This window comes from Oryzias latipes, chromosome 23, assembly GCF_053564925.1.
Source record: "Oryzias latipes strain Hd-rR chromosome 23, Olatipes_Hd-rR_3.1".
Lineage (NCBI taxonomy): Eukaryota > Metazoa > Chordata > Actinopteri > Beloniformes > Adrianichthyidae > Oryzias > Oryzias latipes.
The window spans coordinates 19,791,370-19,817,662 of NC_136259.1; the positions used below are offsets into that span (position 1 = coordinate 19,791,370).

Genomic DNA, 26,293 nt, shown 5'->3' on the forward strand with positions numbered 1-26,293 from the left:
CATTTAAATTATCATATGGTAAATGGCGTATACTTAAATAGCGCTTTTCTACCTTCAAGGCCCATAGCGCTTTGCAGTCACAGACCCATTCACCCAGTCACACACACATTCACTCACTGGTGGCGCCAACCTCCCACCAGAGGCAAGGTGGGGTTCAGTGTCTTGCCCAGGGACACAGTGACTCATGGGCGTGCAAGGCGGGAATCGAAACTGCAATTTTACAATCATGGGTCGATCACCCTATCGCTGCACCACGGCCGCCCCATATATCAAGATATGTGTGGTAACGTTCTCCTAATCAATGTTGTGTTTCTAATAATAAATACTGGTAAGTGTATCTAGCAAAATGGCAAGCAAAAAAGAAAGTACAGAAGCCGAAAACAGCCTGCCCTCCATTTTTTTTGACCGTTTTATCGCAATATTAAGACCGTCTTGTTATCTCGTTATCACGAGAAAACAAATTTCGTTAAATGAAGGAGTTAAAGAAGAATATACTGTAGCATTGCTCTCTTTCCCACACTCAGGAAGTTTCCGTTTTATGTCCCTTTTTGTGGTTGCTGTAGGCAGTACCCAACACTGAACGGCTTTCACCGACAGCAACAGAAACGTTGACGAATGATGGCCGCAAGAAACACTGATAAACTACGTATATCATGCATGTATCACGAAACACTGAAATTTCAAACATGGAAAATGCGCAAACTGTACGTAGTGGCTGTGTGACACGGCCGTAAAGAAAGTGTTTCTATGCAATGTTTCCTTGTTTTTTTCCATTTAAGCTGATTAATAAACATAATTTTCCTCTAAAACAATAGAAAAGCAAAAACATCAACTTCTACCCTAACATTTCAATTGTTTCCATTTTTATTTTCATCAGTCCGACTGCTGACAGAGACCCTGACGCAAATGCAGCTTTAGTCATGTGGGGACAGTTTCACAGCACACTGCCAGGTGCATTAAACATGTGTCTGGACCTTTATGTGTGGGAACAATCAGACCCACTTATTTAAGAAGCTCCAACTATAAAAATGCAAACACAAACAAAGGAATATAAACACAGAACTGCCTGCAGTTTTTTCAATGACGAATGTGGACATAAACAAATAAAAAAACTGCAATAATGAGGAGGAACAGGAACAATAACACAGAGAAGATAAATTCTTCTGGAGATAAAAGTAAATGTTATTCTTCATGTATACATTTTCCATTTTGAGTCAATGTACCAGTGAAAAAGGCATTTTTTAAAATACTGTAGACTGTTTTTAGAGAGCTGATATTTTTTGTTGGACAAAATTGACAAATTATTTACCCACAAGTGTCTGACTGACTGAAATTGACTGAACTTAATTCGACCATGAGAGAGTGTAAACTTTTAAAAATAAAATCTGCCAGTGTTTTTCCACCCATTGCCTAAAACTTGCAGTTCTCCATGGTTATAAAATAAACCAAAAAACGTCATTACAATTCTCACCACAGAAAAAAAGGAAAAAAACATTGTTTGACACTCTTGCCTCACACAAAGCCAGGCTTCCACCAGGCACAGACTGAACATGAAAAAAGCAGAAAAAACACTTCTTCTGTGGTTCCACGGATGTGCCTCCAAAGTGGAACCCTCCCCAGTGTAACTTGACCTATTTTAAAGATTTCATGAGAGTATCTTTGAATCTCACTGGGAAATGTGTGTTAAAAGAAAAAACAAACAAATAGGAACTTTGCCAGAACAGACTATGTGCATGAGGGAAAATCCTGCATCTAATAAATTGAAATGTTTTTTTGAAATAAAATTCATATTTTATACAATGTTTGAAGTATTATCTCGAGTTCTAAAAAATATGCCAACTTTAATACAACTTTTCCAGTTTTTTATGCTGTCAGATTCTATCCCAAAGCATCTCTTCTGCGACTCTCTGGGGGGATAAAAACAAAACAATACAAAAAAATGAATTCATAGCGGATCACTCCAGGAAGCTTTTGAGACATTCTCTCATGGCCAGAAATGGCGCTCTGACTAGCACGATTTTGGTTTTCAAGCAGAAATGCTTCCGTCACCCTCAAATGCTTCTCAACTCTATGAATGCACGCGCTAACTAATAATTTTTTATTTTTGCAAACCAGAAAGCATGGTTCTGCATAATCGAAACACTTGTTTTCCTTTTTCTGGAGATTGCTGCAAAACACAATGGCTGAAAAGTAAATGAAATCTTTTTTTAAATCGTTTTTAAGACAAAACAACAGCACAACTATACTGAGTGAACTAGTTTTAGAGTTGGACTAAATCACACTTGAAAAAGTGAGAAACTAAAACTCTATAAAGGATTCAATAGGCAAAAATGTTCCAAGAAAATTGAAGGTGAGCAAATTTACCTTTTGAATGTGGGAGTCAGAGATTGCATAAACTGCTCTCTGTTTAGGTTTCCTCTGGCTGGCAAAGAAGACAACATTTTATTGTTTTTCTTTAAACAAGTCAATGGACCTCAACCCTTTTAATGCAAAAGCCCTGGAGCCCCTATAGGCTGCTATTAGCTACACTCATCCTGCAACGCCGGCCAAAGTGGGATTAATGGGGTGAGACGCAAAAACATCCCTCCTCAGAGTGATCTGGTGGTTCAAATGTATGTGAAATAAATAAAAATAGAGGCACGACTTTTAAGTAGAAAACTTCACTATCGGCTCTTGTGATCGGCTCAGTGGCAGTTTATGAAACCCAATATAAGTTGGATGAAGAAGCGTTGACAGAGCAGGAGCAGCTTAGATTTATAAAAGATAAATTATGTTACAGTGTTCCTTCAAAAAGGTTCGCACAAAAAAAGAATGTATGTAAATATTAAACCCAAAAGTGTGATTGCATTGACTTGCACACAATCAAATAAATAACTCCTGTTGTTTCTTGAACTGATTAATATGATGATAATGTTAGGATGCAAAACAATAGATAAATCAATGAAGATTATGCACATGGGATTTTGTATGGATGCTTTATTTAGATTTTCGGCTTTGCAAAGGGATATTCCTCCCCTTTGCAAACTATAAACTCTCAAGTGCTGATCTAAAGTCAGACTTGGATGACTACAGGTACAGTTGTGAACAAAGAGGAACTTCCTGAAATCTCCTGGGTTGGGTCTACTCACTACTTGGTGCACTATTTAGGGCGTTTGTCATTTTTGCAGGGTGTCTGAATCTACAATTCCAAAATCCAGCACTGTAGAAATTTGAGCAACTTTATTATCAGTGTCCTCTTAACATTGGACAGGCGGTTATTATTATTTTTTATTATCATTACTATTATGGCGTGTGGGAACACATGACACAGTAAAGTCTCTTGGTTTTTGTCTGTTAAATGCAGATTTCTTCTATTTTGAAGTTGAAGGCTATTCTTCTGTTTCTTCCCTGAAACTTTCCAAATATGTTTTGTTTTTTCTTAGTTCTGCTAGCTTGGGAGTTTCAATTTAGTTTCAATTTAGCCAAAAATGAATCAGATGTGGTGAGGAGAATCCAGTAGTTTTCCAAAATAAAACCTCCCTTCAGAATCAGATTATAGATAAAATGTAAATACCGGTAATGTAGGTGTGGTTTTTTTTGTCTGCCACCAACGCGACTGAAAAGAATAAGTCATCAAAAGTCCAAGAAGATGAATGTCTAAACTCACTGAGCTTAGATTCATGCAAACCAGAATAACTCAAACAAAAAACATGACTGTTGTTTGTATCAAGGCACGGAAATCCTTAGAGGTTTTACAACAAAGAAGAAGCTTTTGATCAAAAACCTTTTAGCTTTCTGTCTGAAGGAGTGTTGAGCTTATCAATTCAATGCCATTCCTTCCCTCAGCCTTTTGACTATTATATAACACTTTACCATAAAGTTCCACCTTCAAAAGCTGAAGTTGCTGGTTTTTCAAGTGTGTTTGTGTTTAAGTGTGTTTCATGAAATCACCAGCTTCACACGACGCTGTTAGCATTTCTGGTAATGACTTTTATTTTTAATTATGCTAAAGAAAAACTTCCAAAACGCTGAAGTATCCAAGTGAGTATTTGATGTACCGGTACAAGACATCTTAGGGAGGTGGCACAACAGATTCCCTAATGGAAAACAAACCTATTACAACAATAATTCCTCTTACTTAATTTGGAAATGGAGTGTCAACGCCCCTTGGGTTAAAGGATTATATATTTAAATCTGTACTGAGTGTACTTTGCAGAATAAGGAACTTAATTCCGCCTCCTTCCTGTCAGAAACAGCAGGAGAACATGTGCTGCAATGGGATTTGATATTCCAATGAATGCAACAGCTGAGTGAGACGCAGTGGTGAGGTGGCAGGAAGTAAGATAACTAAGAAGTCAGAACATGAAATGCAGGAAATAGTTTTCAGAGGCAGTTCCAGTGACAGCGGGTCCCAGCTGCATCTGTGACTGCGAGGCTGAGTGACAGTCAGCAGATGGAATTTGATAAAGCTGTCCTGATTGTTTGAGGCTGTGTGGTGCAATATAGTGTGACCATCTGCACAACTGAGACACTGCAGCAGCTCATACCTGCAGAGGAGAGGAGCATCTCTTACAATTTTGAGAACGTCTCTTCTTTAACAGACTAAAATTATTTTTCCAGTAAAATCTACCCTTGTAAAACTGATTTTTTGACTTTGACCATAATGAAGCTCATCTTCTTATTACACAAAAATAGATCCAAAAAGAGCTTCCTGTTTAAAGGGTCAACTGCCCCTCAAATTGATCAGGACATGTCCAGACCTAAATGAACTGTCACCATTTTGATGATGTGAAGCATTAGTTTGTTATCTTGATGCCAAGTTGAACAGACACTATTAAACAACCTTTAAGGAGCAAGTGTTGCTGTTCATCAGTCAGGACAGAGCTTTAAAATATTTTCCAACCAACTTTGACTCTATTTAGGCCTAAAATATATATCTTAAAGACAGAAAGCATTTGGAACAATTGCCAATCTCCCAAAGAATGATCATCCGAGCAGATTTACTGCAGTCAGACGAGGTCGGTTCAAAGATCAACAAAGCTTCTTTTGGAAATACTTTCAAAAGACAGTTTAAAGTGAGCTAAAGTAAACAAAAATGCATATAATCACAAAAAGAGGCAAAAGTCGCCCTTTAAATAGAGCATCACGCTTTAAAAAAAACAGCATTTCATCATAAAAGAGAAAGTTAGGACATGCAGATATGAAGAAGATCAGAAACCAGAGTCTTCTGAAGGTGATGTGAGGCCAAGTAATGCTCAGGTTGAATTAGACTCACTTTTATCATTTTTCATTCTTTTTTACACAAGAAGTTATATTCATTCCAGTAATTTTCTAAAGCTACATCCACACCAGGCATGTGCAAAATGTGCATTCTTGAATGTGCGTTTAGCCTTTAGTGTTCACACTGGACAAGGAGGGAGGGGCTTCTCCTTCTTCTTCTACTGTTTACCAGCGCATGTCCACCGCCTGAAGTTAGTAGAGGCTTGATGCAAAATGTGTAACTTTAACTTTTAGTATGTGGAGACAGAAAACAGTCGTAGAAATGTGCGTAGCTTCATGTGAATGCCAAGGTTTTCAACATGGAAGCCCAAAATGTGCAAATGTGTTTTTTAGGGCGATGTGAACAGACGGAGAAACTTATGGTGTCAAAGTTAACATTTTTTCACAACATTGCAGTATTTCTGCTAAACTCTTTGCTTTTATTCGAAATTAGATTTGTCTTGGTCAATATTTCCAAAACAAAAAAATACAAATTAAAAACTGACATGAATATTTACACTTTAGCAACCACACAAAATGTAAATATAGATCGTTTTATATAATTGACTGAAATTTTAGCACATATTTGGTTTCTAATGCTCAAAAAAGTTTTTTTCAATTAATCAAGTTGACACAAAGAGGAAACTGCTTCTTCAAATTGCAAAGCGTTAGTGGCACATGCCTTTACATATATGAAAAATAAAATCTCAAAAATATTTTTAACATGTAGTAGTTGGCATATATGGTAATTAATAACATATATGGGACATACATGACATTGGGAGAAATGCATATAATCTTAATTAGCCTTTTTTTAAATTCCACATTATGACAGCCCAGCTCATGCATGAATATTCATAGTTGCCTCTTGATAATAATAAACAAAGAAGCTTCAATTGTATTTAGTAGAGCTGCACATGTTCAGGTCAAATGCAGACCATTCTTCCAGGTTTAAACTCATTAAATCCGTCTAAATGCTCCCCAAGAGATGCTGTGACATGCTGTGTTATCCCACATACTCAAGGAAAAAGAATCTCCAGGACGAGAGTCAGTCCTACGTGGAGCTTTTTTTCCATCATTCTTCCTGCATGGATATTTAATGACATTACTATACAAATGTGTAGAAAAAAGTCCCTCATTATCTACAATAAAGCTGTTTAAACCGGTAAGCAATTCTTTTTTATGTCCAGCAGAAAAAAAACTTTTTTTTGCCAACTAATTCAGAGTTTCTCTGCTTTTCCTCCTTTTCTAACATCTAAAACTTTCTTCCACATGTCCCTTCATCCTATATTTACTGATCCAGAGGAGGATAAAGGGATTCTGACTCACAGTCATGTCCAATTTACCCGACATGTGAGTGAACTAAGAGCAGGAATCCAGGATTTTACCTCCTGCTGTGCAACAGATTCCCATGAAGTCTTCAACTTCATCAGCTGAATGTGTGATCTGCCCCCTCTGAGTCTCTTCTCCTTCACCTGGCAGCCTGAAAGTGTTCAATTCATTAAAAAAAGGCCATTTAAGGACTTCTGCCTCACCTCCCAGCCTCTTTCTGTCTCATTTGGTCAGATAACAACTGAGGAGAAACACTCACACGGCTCGCTCAATGATGTGAGCGAGCCGTGTGAGTTGCAACTCCGAGAAGATACACACAACCCTTTCTGTCTGCCACCCTCTTCTCAGTTTGTGGGGGGGTGGGAGGAGTGAAAGAGAGGGGTGTCACTAGCAAGACAGTTCCCATGGTAACATACAGGTGACTCACAAGCTGGTGATGCAGTTGCTCTGACAACCTGCAGTGTGTAGCTTGGCTATTGGATCTCAATAAAAAACAGAACAATGCATTGTGGGTGCCAAAGTGTTAAACACACCAAACTGATGATGAGGCTACAAAGTCCACAGAGAGTCAGCGGCCGGAGCTCTGGGTCATCAGAACTTTGACTTAAAGATGAGCAATAACGCAAGATGGACATTTCCAAAGAGCAAAAAAAGCCTAAACAAAGCAGAATGTATTCATTCAGTAATGCTGGTAAAAGTTACCGCAATTGTCACTCTATCCTTGAACCACAAAAGCTTGAAAATATGATTTATGCTCCAGTATTTCAAGCTGATATTAACCCTACAAGTTGGAAACACAACTTTGCAGAGAGATAAAAGCCTATGGTGACTTTTTGCCAAATCTTCTCACATTAACGTCCCACTCCAAAAATCTTTGGATCTATTGTCCAAGCGTCCCCAGTGGTCTCAAATTCTCATCCGACTGTACCAACTAAACCAACCTAGCATTACTGGTGTAAGTAAACCTTGACTCATTTTCCATCATCCGTTGCGTTAACACTCTCCCGCTAGCTTACAGCCCCTCACATCCTCAACCTAACAGTAGTGCTGCAACAAAAATGGAGAGCAATATTGGAGCTATCCAGCCGTACAGTTTAGATTCCAGCTCAGACGAGAAAAACAAAGACGCACATGGATCTATTTGTTTATAAGTCAACGCATCAGAATGAAGCAGAGCCGGGAGTTTGTAGACCACCGGGTATATTTTCTACATCAAAATATTAGTAAATATAAATAAAATATTAATTTTTCAAACTTTCCTGAGTCTCAACGATTTGAATAAATTTACTTAATATATGTAAATGTATTCAATATATTAAATATGAGTGGGTCTTTAGAATTGTCTGCATAAATTCAGTATTGTTTGTAAAAAGGTCTAGTCTTAAAACTATTGTCCTTGTACCTTTGAATAATACACGCTTACAAATATCATTTATGTTTCCTTTTAAACCTACAAGTTGGAAAAACAAGTTTGCACAGAGCTGAAACTCTATATTTTGCAACTTTTACTAAATCTTTTCACATTAAGGATATAGCTTTGAAGACTCTCTAAAAAAAAGGAGGGTTGTTGGATGAAGAGAGAGACGCAGCTAAATTTGCCACTGATTTTAGAAGGAGACCAAAACAGCAAATGGAAAGCTTTTTAAAGCCTTTAATCTGCAATCATGGATCCCATGCTGATTATGACTTTGCAGTGAATCACAATGAATCTGACTGCTGTGAAAGAAAAAAAAGAAAAGAAAAAAAGCACACAACTAATGTGAACAAGTGTTGCTTTTTGCAGATGAAAAGTTGGAAAGAAAAAAAAACATGAAATGTGCATCCGCACACCAAAAGCTTTTCAGATTTCTGCTGTGAAATTAAAAAAAGCAACAGAACTGAGCTCCTGCACGTAAATTACAACAGGATTAACTAACCTGATTAGTCACACGTTCTATTAAAACAACTGCTGCAACACAACTTTCATGTTTGGTTTAATTATAAGCCTTATAAATAACTCAAATCTTTAGCATGATATCTGTGCCAACGTTTCTGAGGGGAAAAAAGAAGCTCATTAAGTAAAAATGTTGCTTCTACTGTCAATAAAAAAGTAACAGAGGAAGAGAAGCACAACAGAAATTAAGTAATGCAGTGATTCACTGAAAGAACCTGGAGATTTCCGTGACTAGAAAAAGGTTTGATTTCCATCTGAAATTCATTTATACACACTATCCACCTTTGATTGAACACCTGAGCAGAAAATTTTAAAGTATCTCTGTACTCTTAAGCATGCAGGTAAAGTCATCAACACCAAATGTTAAAAAAACGTATTATTTTTATTAATATTACCAGTAACAGAGATCTAAAACTATTTGTCCTACCATTGCGCGAGCAGACGTTGAGATGGTGGTTGATGTCAAGCGACGAGGGCTTTCGGGTGACGGCTGTGGTCACAGACTCATATGGGTTGTCCTCATCTTCAGGCAGGAAAACATCCAGGGATGGAGAGGTGATGATCTCCCCACAGCGTTTAGAGTCCTGGGGAGAAAAAAGAGCAACACAAATAGGAACTATTTCTCTACACAAGCCATGGATCAACCGCCGTTTGTTGTCAAATTTGAATAAGGACGTACATTCATAAGATCCACTATGGCACGTATAACTATATATGCTTCATTAATTTGGAGAGAACACCAATTAGTTACATGGTTATTGTGATCATTTGCAGCCATATGTGCAATTAATCTCTCCTAACAAAAAAAAAGTTTGGACGGTCACGTGAACAAATTTTTGCTTGTATAGAAAGATGCAAAATCGAAGGAAGTTTGCTCAATTTTGTCTATTCAGAGTAGAAAAAAGTCAGAAGTCTTATTTTCTAATTGAGGATTCACTCTGACTTCCTGTTTGAAGCGGAGTAAAAACATAAAGTAATGGATGGCAGGTCAGCTGACAGAGTAACTACTAGTTGGCATCTAACTCCATCTCCACTTATCTCAAATGTAAAATATAAGGTGGCGATAAGAGTAGAGCCAAAATAAAATGTGTCATTAATATATCAGTCAGATATAAATGACTGATATACATGGTTTAGACATCCCCCATCTACAGTGGTGGACAAAATTGTTGGTACCCCTCAGTTAAAGAAAGAAAGTCCACAGTGCTCACTGAAATGACTTGAAACCTTCAAAAGTAACAATAAATGAAAATTTATTGAAAATTAAATAATTCCAAATCAGCCATTACTTTTGAGTTGTTGATTAACAGAATTATTAAAAAAAAAAAACACTAATGAAACATGGCTGGACAAAAATGATGGGACCTCCATAAAAGACTGAGAACTAATTGCCCAGGGGGTCATGATGAACTCAGGTATGTCCTTTAACTGACATCACAGCTGTTTTCAAAGCCATAATCAGTCAGTCTGCCTATTTAAAGGGAGACAAATAGTCACATTACTGTTTGGTGAAAAGGTGTGGACCACACTGAACATGGACAACACCAAGCGAAGGAGAGAATTGTCCCAGGACATTAGAAACAAAATTATAGACAAACATCGTAAAGTTAAAGGCTATAAAACCATCTCTAAGCAGTTTGAATTTCCTGTGACGACAGTGCCACATATTATTCAGAAGTTTAAGACCCACGGGACAGTAGCCAACCTCCCTGGACGTGTCCAGAAGAGGAAAATTGATGACAAATTGAGGAGACGGATAGTTGGAGCTGTATCCAAAGAGCCCAGAACAACCTTCAAAGACATTAAAGGTGAACTCCTAGATCAGGGGTGGGCAATTATTTTAACCCGCGGGCCACATTGGGTTCTAAAATTGGATAGAAGACTAGGAGCAGATGCGTGGAGTGAGAATGATATAACATGGAATGTAGATGAAAATATTTGGATTGAAAATTATATTCTAAAACAGAAATTCTAGAGTTTTTAGTTTAAAACTTTTGTTCCCATTTCAGATCTTTTTTTTTTTATTGTGAAGCCCTTTGGTACCTTCAAGGAGTTGTAAAGTATTATATGAATAAAGTTTCATTCATTCATGATCCTTTTAATAAAAAGGATCATGAATCAAAGGCTGTGAATCAGGAGCAGATGAAAAAATCCCATTTAAAAAAGCTTGTTGTTATTAAATAAAAAAAATTAAAATCCCTGCTCCGCTCCGTTGTGAAGCATCCAGTTGCAGACAAATGTATCCATGAATGTCTTTGTTTTCCTCGTCTGAGCTGGCATCTGGCTCTTAACTGTACGGCTGAGATGCTCCAATATTGCTCCCCATTTTTGTTGCACCGCTAATGCTGGGTTGGGGTTGTGAGGGGCTGTAAGCTAGTAGGGAAGAATGTAAAAAAAGGGATGATGGGAAATGAGCACAGGCTAACTTACGAGCCAACAGTCCTGCCCACAACTCAGAGGTAAATTTCCAATGAACTCCTGCTGCTCTGCTGAAACTTTGTCCTAGAAAATGATAGTTAAAAAAAATGTAAGCTAAAAACGGCATAATATTAATTAAAAGACCACTGAGAACAATATTAAAAGAGATCAAAAGATGACCAAAGTGGGACTTTAAGACTTGAAATAGATGTCCGTCCGTCTGTCTGTGTGTCTGTGTGTGTGTGTTTGGGGCGAGTGTGTGGAGGGTGGGAACAAAGTTTTAAAAGAAACAAACTGAGATACATTGCCCCAATTCCCTGAGACACAAGCCACAACAAAACTATCAAAACAGCGTATTGTGTCTCCCGAGAGAAAATCCTCTCACAACTCAGGTTTTTTCCACTGGAGTCCAAACAAGATCACTCCCAACAGCTTAAGATCTCCGTTGGTGTTCCTAAATTGTAAGAAATAAAAAATGTAGTTCACTAATACGTTTAAATTAAGGTTTTGGGACTAAGACAATAAATATACTGTGGCTGTTCAATAAAGGAAACATGGAAGTGTTTTAGTTTCTGAATCAAAACAAAAAGTTTAACATTTTATCTATCTTACAAAAAAAAAAAAAGTGGTAACTAAACAAAAAACCTGCTGAAAGTTTAAAAATGCCCATTGTTGGTAACACTAATATTCTACCTTTTATATCCGGAACAGTCTTTAAAAGATGGGCTGATAGCGGTTTGAGTGTCATCTGTTATGTGGACAGACCCTTAAATCACTCCATATCTGTAAGAACAGTTCTCATTGCCCCCAAAATGATACGTTTAGATGCCTACAGGTTAAAAATTGCTAAATAAAATTGAATCTTAGCTTGCTAACTAGTCTTAAAATCAAGTTTCACAGAGAAATTAATATATCTGAAATGTATGGAAAACTGATGGCACATGTAGTAGAAAACACTTTACATATCAGTTAATAGAGGGAGCTTGAGAAGGATTCTTTTGACAGTAACTGTCATAAAGGACATAAACTCTGAGAAGAATTTGACTTTACAAAAAATAGATTTCTTCGAACCCCCTTGAGATCTCTTCTGTCTAAAAGTACTAACACAGATAGATTGGGATTGTCCCAAAAAAAGATCATTCTGGGAAAACATTGAAAAGAGGATAAAATATGTCCTTAGGATAGATCTCCCCCTGAATCCTATGATATTTCTTATGGATTTATATGCTTAATATTCACTCACCAAGGATGAATGTTTTATTGCTTTTCATGTGCTCCTGATTCACAACAATTTGAATGAAGAAACACTCAGAAATGCAATTTCAGTCCTACATATATATATGTATATATATATATATATATATATATATGTATATATATATATATATATATATATATATATATATATATATATATATATATATATATATATATATATATATATATATATATATATATATATATATATATATATATATATATATATATATATATATATCTTCCCTACTCTATATATATATATATATATCTTCCCTACTCTATATATATATATCTTCCCTACTCTATATATATATATATATATATATATATATATATATATATATATATATATATATATATATATATATATATATATATATATATATATGTCCTCCATCATCAGAAAAATGCAACATGAACATGTTCAAAACACCAAAATATGATTTTCATTGGAGTGGGTCTTTAAGGCAATAAAGTCCTAAAAAAATATATATATATATATATAAATTTCTCAGCAAGAGATTTGGGGAAGTTATTGTTGTATTAAGTGATAAAATGTCAGTTTTCCCTGAAAGGGGTTCTTTTTACAGGCAAAGTTGGTTATCTTAATAAAACAGACTTCTGTCTGAACATTTTATGTTTTCTGAATGCAGATGAATGAATCTGTGGGGAAGAGGTTGAGCCCCACACGATTCAGAGACATCAAAGTCTCTTCACAAATATAAAAAAAAACACAATGAGAGTGATGATATGGGGAATAAAAGACAAGATCCTTTTTTCTGAGTTTGAACCTTTTTCCCAAAACACAACCCTATCTTCATTTGTGGAGTCTTGTGGGCCGTCTGCCCTGAATGTAACCTCCTCGCTCGTGACCTCGTCACCATGTGGCTCCGCGTTGATCCAAAGCATTTCTAAGTTCCTCCATCACTGCCTCCTTTGACCCACCACCCTTTTCCCTCATTCAACACACATCGCTCTTCTTGTCATTATCTGCTACTACATTACCCACACTGCACTATTTCATCAATCATGAACAGAGCACGCTGCTAACAGATAAATCACTTTGGCTGATGGAGAAATCCTTTCTTTGATGATTCTCTTCTGCTGCTCTTGGATTTATTAAAGGCTTTGCCTCCTTTGTTGTTCCCCTCTATCCCTTTCTATCTCCATCAGCACTCAATTAGATTGCCATTACTACCTAATGGTAATCCAGTCGGTCTTCCATGCCGCCTCCCCGCGGATGACTTGAACTCCGGTGACAGTGATGTGAGGTGACAGTGTGGTTAAGGGCACATTTTAACCAACAAGCTGAAGGAGAGACTGGAGGGTGATCAACAAGGGGTCATTAAAGTTGTTGTTACCCATTTGGACGACTAAAATTTCCTATTAGGAACTCAAATCGCAAAGTATTTCCCAATTAGATGTGCAATAAATGTCCTAAAATACTAAACTGCCAAATTCTTGTACAAATGAACAAAAGAAAAAATTTCCAAGTAGTTCCTGCTTTAGGAACTAAAAATGCCACAACAAATGTTAACTTTAACTTAGTCTTAACTACTCTAATTAAAAGCAGCAACTTTCTCTGAAACAAAGTTAAAAGTTCTTGCAACCTGAATTTGCAGCCATAAAACTTTGCCCTAGAGCCACATCTTGAGCAACATGGATGGATTTTCCAAATTTGCACTGAATATTATAATCCTATTTTATAATCCAGCTTCTTTGTCTTTCAGATGTGCCTTTTAGGGGTCACCACAGAGATAATCCAACTATAAAATTTAATCCAACTAAATAATTGATTTTATTAACATAATTTACTAAAACATCATTGGAATCCAAGATGAAAGGAGGAAAAAAAAAACATCTAAGCACTTTAGTTTCATGCACAGCTGTGATGACATTTCTGCTATGCAGACAATTCTTCCTGGTCAGATTTGGCAGGAAATGCATCAGATTGCTTTGTGGCATGAACGTGGAAGAGATTTGCACTTCAAAGCCAAGAACAATAAGCTAAAGCTGCAACGGTTATGGTAAAGGCAAAAAAAAGGGGATTCAGAGAGCGGCAGCAGGAAAACCTTATTTTTTGACCGAAAGCAACAGTTTTAAAACTGTTGATATTTTGGCCCATGGATTATTATGATCCAATGTGAATATGATGCAATAAAATGAAATGCATTTACGTTTTAGGACAGAAATGAGATAAATCATAGGCATTTTAAAGGTATAAAATAATAAAAAGTATAACGAATGAAATCAGTTTGGAGAAGTTCTGGCTGTGCTTGTTCAGAACCAAGATCAAAATACAAACTGTATTCAATACTTTTAAATGCGCTCTATTTTCACCTAATTTCTACTTATACCCTATCACCTTCCATAATCCACATCAGACAGTCATGGTTTCTAGTTCAAATCTTCAGTTTCCTGGCCATTAAAGTGGGAAACTATTTGACACAGAAAACAGACATTATATAAAGAGGTCAGAAAAGCACATGTTGCTCAAAGGACACCAGGATCCGACTCAACACTTACTGTGGAGTTTGGGTCAGCAAATCCCACGGAGATGAGCACGAGACAGCGAGCGGGAAGAGGAAAACGAGTTCGAGTTGAGCAAGGGAAGCAGAGGAAGTGGGAGTGCAGCGAGTTAGGAGTAGGGATTTCCTCACACACACAAATGTAGGAAAAACACCGGAATGGGACGTTAAGATAGACAACATACTCCAACTCTTATGGAGATGGGAGCTAAAAGGACAAAAAAAAAACAGGCGGTTTTCACTACACAGAGCTCCAGAGTGAAACTAATCTCCAGCAGAACAGCCTGAGCCTGAAGATCCTTCCCAAGGAAGGCCAAGTGCACCCGATTCTGAAAATGAAATGAGTTTTGGAGTGTAACAATCCGTTTAGTCACTGTACCTGGCACTTTGATGGTATCCTCGCTCTTTCTGCTCAGCCGTGAAGGGTCAAAAAGCTTAAAAACGTGGAAGAAACGGCTTCATGGGGGTGATATGAGCAGCGCTTCCAACAAACAAACCCCTCAGGGTCTTCTTTCATTTGCCTCCCTCCCTATCTTCCAGGGCAGAGATAGGAGACAGAGAAACTTGTGTCTGAGCCGAACAGGAAGAGAGTGGACAAACAGAGGCCTCCTCTGGCCACTAATTAGCAGGTCGTATGCGGCTCTCGTTTAGCTGCAGGAGCCAGATTAAACGGCTGAGTGTGTGCGAGTGTGTGAGGGGGACCTGCCCATGTGACTGACGGCTTCCATGAAAAAAAATCTTTTGGAATAAATCTGAGATAAAATGCATTTGGCTAAACCACACCGAGTGAAAGACTTACTTTACATTGTGCCAGTGTGTGTTTCCATATGCGAAAGACAGATAACCCGCAGCAGAAAAGGGCTTTGATCCCATCAGACAAAACGTCTTTTTTACACACTCAAAATCCAACAACTCTGCTGCTCCAACGGTCACAATCGGGTCCCTGCGTTCATATCCTGACCACCAGTTCAGAGGGCATCAGACATGAATAGTGGCTATAATTTGCTGGCATTTCCTCATGGAGACTATTTGATTAGATAGAAAAGGGAGGGGTGGACACCACGGAGGACAATAGAGTCTCTGGAGGCTCAAAGCTTTCAAAGAGAAGGGAATGAAACTAGGCCAAAAATGGAAAACGAGGAATTTTGTACAATAATTCCCTTTTCAGATTTTCTAAAAATCTTTAAGGTTCATAAAAATTAGTAAGAGTAACACTCTGATCAGCTTTTGATCTATTCTAAAAGTGTTCCCGGCGGCCTTTTAATTATGATTATGCCGATTTTAGCCATAACAAAAAAACCTGTGTTGTTTTCTAGGACATAGTTTCTGCAGAGTGGCAGTAGTGCCTTGAGAGTTGTAGGTGGTCTCAATGGCATGGAGCAACCATGCCCACCCTTCCCATCCTGTTGTTGAGAGCTCTCTGTTTACATACTTTCCCGCTAGCTTACAGACCCTCAAAACCCCAACCTAACATTACTGGTGCAATTGAAATGGCGCAAAATACTGGAGCTATCCAGTTTTGATCCAGATGTCAGCTTGGATGAAGAAAATGAAGACGGTAACCTTCACAGGTTGTGCAAAAGACCACGAGGCTCGGCAGAGAGAAAAAGTCAGAATGGCAGCAAAATAGCTCACAAATACATGGATTCTGGGGCTCCAACAGTGTCCGTTGCTTTATTAGTGATGACCTTCAACCTTAAAGAGCCCGGATGGAGCTACTGTCTCAAAATATACATCAATAAAACAAAAGCTGCACAACCTGAGTGTCACAACCACCAAAAAAATGGGAGGATTAGCACAAGAAAAGTTGAGTGCACGCCACAGTCCCATGAGGCAAACTGATGACCTCATCATTAAAGGACACCTGAAAGTCCCAGAAGAGCTACTCCACCCCCTTGACCGTTACAAGACGTCCATGGATCTAGTCGTTTACAAGGCGATGCATCACAACGGAGCGAAGCAGAGAGCTTGTTGTCCGCCCAGCGTATTTTTTACATCACAATTACTATCTTTTTCCAACAGGATTTTGTTGTTTGCTGCTGATTCACAACGATTTGAAAAATTGTTATTTAAAGCTTAAAGTCCTTCTCTGATTATCTTTATCAGCAGGAGTTCATTAGAAGTTTGCTTTTTTAATTTGTGGGCGGGACTGTTAGCACATGGCAACCCCACCCTCAACTCCTGTCACCCATTTGTTTACACGCTCTGTTGCTACCTTACAGCCCCTTTCACCCCCAACTTGACAATAATGTTGCGACAAAAATGGCGAGCAATATCTGAGTTATCCAGCTCGGCAGTTTTGAACCAGATTCCAGCTCCAACGAGGAAAACAAAGATGTTCGTGGACCTACTTGTCTACAAGTCGATGCATCAGAATGAAGCGGAGCGGGATGGTTTTGGTTCTTACAGCGTATTTTTATCGTCTCAAACACGATCTTCAAATGGCATTTTGTCGTCTGCGCCTGATTCACAATAATAAAGAAATGCAATTTTAGGCCTAATTTTCTTAATATATGTACTCTACAATGAGGAAAATAGCACAAGAACGTGTCCAAATCAATTTTCGTTGTAGCTCTTTAAGAACTAATGAAGTGAAAAGAAAAAAGTTCATTCATTCATCTTCTTGACCGTTTATTCCCTTTCGGGGTCACGGGGTTGCCGGAGCCTATCCCGGCCACTTGGGCGTAGGCAAGGGATACCCTGGACTGGTCGCCAGTCTGTCGCAGGGTAGAATGTCTTCAATCACACATCCATTCACTCTCACACTCACACCTATGGACATTTTTAGAGTTGCCAATAAACCTATGTAGCATGTTTTTGGACAGTGGGAGGAAGCCGGAGATCCCGGAGAAAACCCACGCATGCACGGGGAGAACATGCAAACTCCACACAGAAAGGTCCCCCGTTGATGTAGTTTATCATGTCCCCCAGCCGGGACTTGAACCGGGGCCTTCTTGCTGTGAGGCAAGAGCGCTAACCACTGCGCCACCGTGCAGCCCCTGAGAAAAAAGTTAGTTTATTGAAAAAAAAAAGACAAAAAGAGAAGAATAGAAAATTAGAAGGTTTAGGTTGGTCAATGCAGTGAGAAGGGACTGGTTTCATTCATTCGATAATTGGATTTTCTTCACTGGCTGGCTAATCTCACAGAAATCAGCTTGCTGAGCCACCCATGGGGCGCTGAAAGTCACTCGTTAGAAAGTAACACCCCACACATTCCCCACAATAGCTGTGGTGCAGAGCAACGCTCAAAGTTCGGCTTCCTCTGGCTCTGCTCTTAATCCCACAAACAGCAACTCAACGGGAAAAGAAAAGAACAACAGCAGCAACCAAACATTTAGAGTTTACCTGCTCGCCACGCGACAATGTGGAAAACGTTTAAGCAGCAATTAGTGGCTATTCATGCAGGCAGCAAGAATTTAACACAAAATAGGATTTTTAGGAAGGCATTTCATCATAAATTTAGCAGTTAAAGTATACTTCTGAAATAAAAGATGCGTGCATTTATAGAAAATATATAATATCAGAAGTGTTTTTATATGAGTTATTTTACCTACAATCAAAAGATACAGCGAATAAATATATAACCACCACCTTCTTTTTCCTGCTTTAAATTATGATAAAAAAAGCAAAAAAGTCAATTTGCCTTAAAAAAAAAAATCAAATAACAGGAAAGATGTAAACAATTAGAAAATTAGAGTAGTTTTATTTTACAACTTTGAACTATTGTTCAAGTCCGGAAATATATCACAAGTCCAAAGAATTAAACTGCAGTTTGGAAATGTGCCTAATAAATATCCAGGGCTTTTTTACCTTCATAAAAGTTATTTTATTTATAATTTTCAAAAATAATTCAGAAATAAATAAATACTTTTGACGGCAACATGTGATAAAGCAACGGTAAAATATAGTGGCATGTATTTAAAAAAGAGTTTTAAACAAGGCAATTTAGCCACAGTTAATATTAGCAAATCAAATATGCTGCTTAACTGGGATGAAACTGTCATACATATATTGTTTATTGATTCTGAAACTTTAGTAAATAAAATAACCTTTCCAAGAATGGAGGGGTTTTGTCAGGAGTTTAGAGGCGGTCACAGGAATGTCCATCATCTTCAGCTTTAAGCCTGATTCTGGGAATCCTTTGAAGCGTTTGGACCTCAGTGACCCACATGGGTCATGTGGAGATCTGATAAACAAGCTTAGGCTGGACCATTTTTCTCCCTCCAAATAAATGCTCAAATAAGTCAACTAGATTAGTTTCTCCACAGCTGCCACCCCAAACATCCCGCAGATTTCTCCCCAAAATTTTTGTTCTAACTTTTAACAATAACTGACTTTTCTCAGTGGTTGACGTTTTGTTAAATATTTGCTGTGGATCTGAGGTTTGACAGGTAATTACTCATAAAATGCAAAAACAAGAACAACAACAAAGAAATGAGTAAAATCTCTTAGATGAAATAACAATACTGTGCATACGTTTTATTTAAAGACCCACTCCAATGAAAATAATATTTTTAATGTGCTCTTATGGCGTTTTTCTCATGATGGAGGATATATAGAGAGTGAATCAAGATCAAAATTGCATTTTGCATTTGCTTGGATTTTTTTTTAATTCTTTTTTTATGTCTCTTTGACAAGTCTGACTACTGTCGAGTTGCAATTCACAAAGAGTCACAAACAATTGTAAAGTTGTGATGTAGAGAAGCAGAAGGGACTTGAGAGTAGCGTGCCAAAGCCGCAGGACAGGCTTCCTTCCATTTCTACGAGAGCTCCGTCTTTTTTCCTGTTTACCTCGAGAACAAGAAGATCTTTCAACTCCAGTGGGAGCGTCACGGCACTCTCTCTCATGCAAAACTGGCAGCATGTAGCCGGGCCAGCGCACACGTTTTAGTGTAAAACTGTCTCGCAGCAGTTTTAGGCCTATGTGGATGTGAGTTGAAGGTTAGTTTGACAGCAAATAGCTGCAGTCCACAGGGTATAAAGCCATTAACAAGCAGCGACTGGAAGCTGGGGCCTGCTTTGTGTCGCACAAGAAAAAAGGGAAGGAGCTGACAGAAAAGGACAAAAAGAAAAATCATTAAAGAGCAAAAAATGAACAAGAAATTAAAGCTTTTGGGTGTTTGGAGAGCTGCTAGAATTTATATGAATTAACCTTTTCTTTATTGTGAAACATTTGAAGCTTATGATTGTCATTTTCAAATGCTTTGGATTATTTAAGATAACTAAAAAAAACATCTATTACACAAAAGGCAGGCCCAAAAGATATTAATCCTGTAAAACCATTAATATCATATTTGATGCACAAATGTCTGAGAGCCCCTCTCATTAGCATAATCAAAAATGTCCTTAAAAACCCCATGCATGGCCGGCCCTCCCTATACGCGAATTACGCAGCCGCGTAGGGCCCCCGTCACCACCAGGGCCCCGAAGTGGCGAAAAAATAAAATTAAAAAAAGACCCAAATCTGGCAACCTTTTTCATAGCTGTGAATGTTGTGCAAAAGAATGTTGCCTGCACTTTTGTTATCCCCCCGTCAACACACCTGAACCAATCTGGCAACCCAAATAATGACGTTACGCCACTCTCAGCAACGATTGGTCAACATCACTGCATCTGAGCCTGGCACAGTGTGCATTTACGAGCGCATTTTGTTTCAATAAAGTTGAGAAAAGAAAAAAAACGAGCGCATTTTGTCACGCTGATCAAAGCGACAACAAGAGCACTTCATGCCACAGAGACTTTATCCATCAGGAGCTGAAAAAAGATGAACAACTTCAGCATCAATCACAAGGTAAGTTTGGAGGATGATGGGGCCATATTTTTTACATTATCCAGTATTTCTGTGCATTCGCAATTTACTAATTGATCCGAAGTTCGGTAAAGTTAGAAAGACAGGTGAAGTTTAGTTTGCACATAAACGACCCCGTTTGTCGTAATTTCCAATGGAAAACTCTAAAATAATTCTGATACCCAAGTTTCCTGGATGAGGTCAGACAGGACCTTCCAAAACGGCGAAGAGAGGAGTAAATAATGACAACGGTGATGGCTGATAAATGTTTTAACTGACGTTATCGTATTGTTTAATTGTTTTGCTAACACATATTTAGTGCGTTCTGCATTTTCCGGTTTATGTCAGTATAGAAACTGCTGTTTATCTGTTATAGACAGTCTGGTAGTCTGACTTTTTCAACAATGTGTCTTAAAATCTTGCATTGGCATGAAATATGGAGAATCAAAACTGCCAAATACATAGGAAATAAAGGTTCTAATTTATTAATGACAAATAAAATAAATGTACTCATTTTAAAATTATGAACATACAAAATAATAGAATAAGAAGTGTATAAATGCTTATATTTCCATTTATACTCAAATTATTATTCACATTTATTATTTATAAATAGGTACATTTCTTTCTTATTTGTATTTTGAGGTTTTGGTTTTACATAATGAGGATGTTTTGCACAGTTCCGTGTCAGCCAACATTTTCTTCTGCTCTCAAAAAGTATCAAAAAGTATTGGAGGAGGTGCAGCATCCACATCCCTTCATGTGGCATGTAAAGTAATTTAAAAAACAGTGTCTGCATAACCCCTTTTTTTCCATAAACAGCGGCTGAAGAGTATGGAACCCCAAACTGTTCATAATTAAATAAATAAATATGATCTTGTGCAAATATATAATCAAACAATCTATTTCTCATAAATATATAAAAAGATCATGACATTGTGAAAAACCTGCAAACAGATTTTAACTGAACCACTAAACTATTAGTAGTAATCTGCTATAGTTATTTTATTAACTTCATCATTAATTATTGTATAATAATTCTTGTTTTTTAGCTGCAGAAGAAACTCCTGTCACCACATCTTCTGTTGAAAGGGAAAACGTTGATGCTGCTGCTGGTAAGTTCAAATCTACCCAATATGGAACCCAAATCAAACTTATTGTTTCATTATTACTTAAAAGGACAGTCATACATTTGTGCACACACACACAACAGTGAAGGCACTTCTTTCCAACATTCTGCACTAGATATATCTCATTTATATTACAACAACAGTTGCGTTTTGTTGGTGCTGCTGATCAGTTAGAGGGCCCACAAATTAAATTTCGCTTAGGGCCCCCAGAAGACCAGGGCCGGCCCTGACCCCATGTGTATATGAAGTTCAGCATCATTCCACTAGAGGCAGTAGAGGGGATTTTCCTGCTTATTTCAAAATGGCTGCCTCCGTGAACTCTCAAAACACTTTTGGCGGGACGAGTTGTTCTCATTAAAAATTATATTGTATAATTCTTTTTGGTGGATTTCATCAAAGTATTTAAAAACTTGACTCCAAATTTTCTGTAAAGTCTTTCGTCATCACAGGGTTAAGTTTGCTTCAAAAAGAGAACATGCCTGCTCTTTTTGTTGACCTGCCAGCTCTCCACCATCTCTGTTCTCTCTGCCTTTGATCGTCTTTTACATCTTCATGGCTTCTTGTGTGTTTCTGATGTTAACTCAGGGGCTGGCTCCCACTCAGCTCTTTCATAGCATTTGTTCCATTTCTCATCATGGGGAACAACCGTAAACTAAGAGGACACTTTCTCCTTGCAGGAAAAAGAAGGTCAAAAATGGAAAGGCAACTAGAATAATAGACAGTGATGCACAAAAGCAGAGGCAGAAAAAAGGGACATGTTTGCTGGTAGTTCTGACATACCTATGCTGATGATGAAGAGTGTATTTATGGTGGTCACCCAATGCTCAACATCGCCTGAATTTTTCTGTTGCTTGGCAACCCTACCAACCTTTCTCCATCTAAGTATTTTGGGTTATTTGAGTTGTATCTTTCTCCCTTCCCTATGACCCAATTCCTCTCCAAGGCCACCTCACGGTACGTTTCATAGATGACGTCAGGGAGGAAACCTCTGCACAGCGTTTGCCATAAGTCAGCATTTACCTCATGAAGGTGGGAGGAAATTCACAGCAGGAAGACAAAAGTGATAGAGAAGGGAAGATGCCCTAAAGACCCACTCCTCTGATCTCTTTCTACAGAGATCCCATTGGTCTTTTAATTATGATTATGCCATTTTTAGCCAAAATCAGAAAAAGATGAGACGTTTTCTAGGGCAGCCTTTCCCAACCCTGGTCCTCGGGGCACACTGTCCTGCATGTTTTCCATGTTGCCCTGCTCATGCCCAAGAACATGGTAAAAACACGATTTTTTTGGAGTGGGGCTTTAAAAACCTTTGATTATTAAAACGCAGAAGGGGTTGGACACTGCAGTAAACAAAAAAGTGGAAAAAAATGTCATGAAGACAGAGGAAACATTGAAATTAGAAATGACAACAGTAGCTGCACCACCAAAATACATTGTTTTACCTTAAAAAAGATTTTAAAGTAAACGATCTAAACTGTGTGACTTGACAGGCTGACATGTTCACTTAATTCGGCAAAAGCTATCCTCTTACAGTGCTCCTTCCTTTTCCTCTTTGAAAAACTCACACTTTTTCACTCAAATCCACCCACACAAACTGATGATGTAGCAGCAAATCGGCATGCAGAAAGCTGAAGGGAAAATGCTGCATGCACATACAGCTAAACTAAAATTTTCAACCAGAAGCACAGGAGCATTTTTTTCCTTCTAGATATCAACACATTTGTACACACAAACATTCCTCCAGGTGCAGACCTCTCCAGGCAGTGTGCCAGTCACTCAGGCAGGCTGCCAGTGTACAAGACAGAGGGTCTGTTGTGTTGTAAATGTCAGGAGCTCTGCTGTTTGAGCCAGCATGCATCTTGCTCTAAATGCTCTCATCTCCACACTTAACCACACTTTTATTCACAGCATGCAGGGCTGAATGAGTGAGTCGATAAGCTGGAATTGGGAATTTTAGAAAGCAAAAGAGTTTAGATGAATCAATCTTTCCCAAAAACGATGGTAACACCTTAAAAGTCACAGTCCATTAACCTTTAATGGGTTGTTTCTTTTGATTTAAACTTTCTTTTTCTTTTGAAGCTTATGAATTCTAGTTAAACCATCGAGAGTTGAGAGAAAAAACTGCAGAGCTTCCAGTAGCCCAGCCTCTCTAGTGATGGCTTATTCACCTCGTTCCCACGGTAACCAGTAAAAGTATTCGCTCAGAACAATGGCAACATCACTAGCCTGTAATTTTGCAGAAGTGAAGCCGTATGTTTGTGTCCACATGCAGGTTCGCTTTGCATTCCGTTGTCAATTTCTTTCAAGTGAGAAAAGCAAATGACTTTTACATTTAATCACCTTTATGCACAAAAACATGATGCATACATGCTTGTGTGTCCGTACCTCTGACAGCGCAGAGAAGCCCAGGTTGTGGCATCCATTGCAGGGAGTCAGAGCCTCCCAGATTCCAGTGGGACCACAAGTCTTTTCCGCCTCCTCATCCTCCATGGCGTGCGCCAGAGGCAGGGATGGACGCTGTTGGCGCAAATAGGAAAACACTATTACCAGATTGCCACCCATGAAAGACATCAAAGGTGAATCGGACAACCAAGAGCAGGAAAATGCAATTAGCCTCTGAAAAGACGGCTGCCAAACATGCCTGTAAAACATGAGAGACAAAGGATCAAAAGCAAACTGGTAATGAGGTTATTAGGAGATGGACTCAGGGAAAAGAGCTGTAAAATGAAACTCATGAACTTTGATTCTCTCTCTTTTTTTAATACCATTGTTCCAAATAGAAGTAAATAGCTTGAATAACTGTCTCATTGAATATCAAAAATGAAAGAATGCTGGTCTTGAAAAGTTTGAGGCCTACTGAAGCTTTGTTGTTTAAAGCACCAACCATCCTGCATGTTGCCACCCCAATTAAACACCCTCCGCTAATTAAGCTCTGCAGAGGCCTGATAATGACAGTCATTAATAACAGGTGTGTTTAGAAACAAAACATGCAGGAAAGTTGGGCCCGAGGACAGAGTTTTAAAAGCACTAGCAAGGAACACTTAGACGTTAAAAGGTTAGGATATCCAAAAAGAAAGGCTAAAGCAGCAAAACCAGCCGATGTCACTAATGTCACCATTTATCCAGCATTTCTCTGATGCTACGTTCACATCGGGATAGGAAACGCACTTTTGAGCGACCGCTTTCAACGGAAAATCTATGTAAACGCATGTATATGTGCGTTTTGGGCTCCTGCGTTGAAACGCTTGCATTCATGCATCGCTATACAAATGTTTAAGTCAGTTTTGGGCTCCATGTACAAAACGCGTGGCCATCGAACGCACATTGAAAGTAAAAGCAATTGAACTTCGACCAATCAGGGACTCAGAAATAGTAGTGTCATTTAGGGAGTGGAGAAACACCAACCATTTGAAAATTGATCACAGAGGAGAAATTGATAATTGCGGTTTGTGTCCAACTGGAATTATATGACACCAAGTCTCTCATATATCTTAATAGAGCTGTGATTCGGGAGATTTGCCCCGCTTTGACATTCCAAACAATCCACCTATTCTCATTTAGATTCTAGGCCATGATCATATCAAACTGAGGCTATAATTTTAGGATTTTGCCATAAAGATCTTACACAAATGTATGTTTTGTCCTGCCATTGTTAAATGCATTCGTACTGTGTTACAAGTCAAATAAAATTTTCCAGTTTTCACAAATTAAAATTTTGCTTAAATATATTTTGTAAAACAAATTTGTCTCATTAGGAATGCGGCTTAAAATATAATATTTCAAGATAAATTCCCTCAACAAGATATTCAAGATGTTTTTCCAAAAACAAGTCGTCACAGCTTACTAAAAAGTGACTAGAAAGTTGGTTTTGTCTTATATCAAAAATAATAATATATTTTCACTAGAAACTAGATAGAAAAGATTTTGTGTTTTTGCAGTAAAAGATGATTTTCTTCGGCAACTTCAAAATAAATGTTCAGTTCACAAAAATAAAAGGAGTTTGTCGTTCATCTTTAGCACAGCCCATCTTATCAACATATTGGTTTTTAAAGGCAATCGAGGCAGGAAGGCAGTTGTAATCAAGCCCTCTCATCCTAAAATGTAAAACAAAGACGTTTCTGAAAGAAATAAAACCTTAATAAAGCTTATTGATAAACAGTTTTGAACATTATCGGGTAAAACAGAAATTCAAGAGAGACCTTGCAGTTTTATTTGGCGTCTCATTCTTGCCAGTTTCCAAGCTTTGACTTTCATTGCGTTTCGAGTCACAACAAATAGTAGATTTTCTGTAGAACCAACCTTGATAAATCTGCAGCAGAAGGCTTGATAAATGTCAACAGGGCTCCAAGACAAGTGAATATTAACAGGGGAAAATAACTGCCAATATCTTTGAATGCCTGCAGAATGAATGCAGCAGTTTGTACACACATACATTGTCGTTTGCTAAAGGTGGAATTATGCATTTGATCTACTCAGACTGGTGGAACACAGTGAGCTCGAATGTAAGCACACAGTGTCCTTTCTTGGGGCACTTTAGTTCTCATGGGGGATGACAGGTTTGAGGATGAGCTTTGAGTTGAAAGGCTGATCCAGCCCCGATGATATCCCAATAAATCATATAATGGAGCGTAGACTGAGATCCCAGCAGGTCACACAAAGATGTCTT

The 26,293-nt window shown here is 38.1% G+C and overlaps 1 protein-coding gene across 14 annotated transcripts in view; it reads right to left on the reverse strand.

The window, feature by feature from the left end:
* anks1b (ankyrin repeat and sterile alpha motif domain containing 1B) overlaps positions 1-26,293 on the reverse strand; it is a 205,825-nt gene that overhangs the window by 82,073 nt on the left and 97,459 nt on the right. For all 14 annotated transcript variants that reach the window (XM_023952560.2, XM_023952556.2, XM_078941579.1 and 11 more), the window contains 2 exons: positions 24,013-24,144; positions 8,931-9,087 (listed from right to left, as the gene is read on the reverse strand). In XM_023952560.2, the coding sequence (XP_023808328.1) occupies positions 8,931-9,087; positions 24,013-24,144 (289 nt within the window). The remainder of the gene's footprint in view (positions 1-8,930; positions 9,088-24,012; positions 24,145-26,293) is intronic.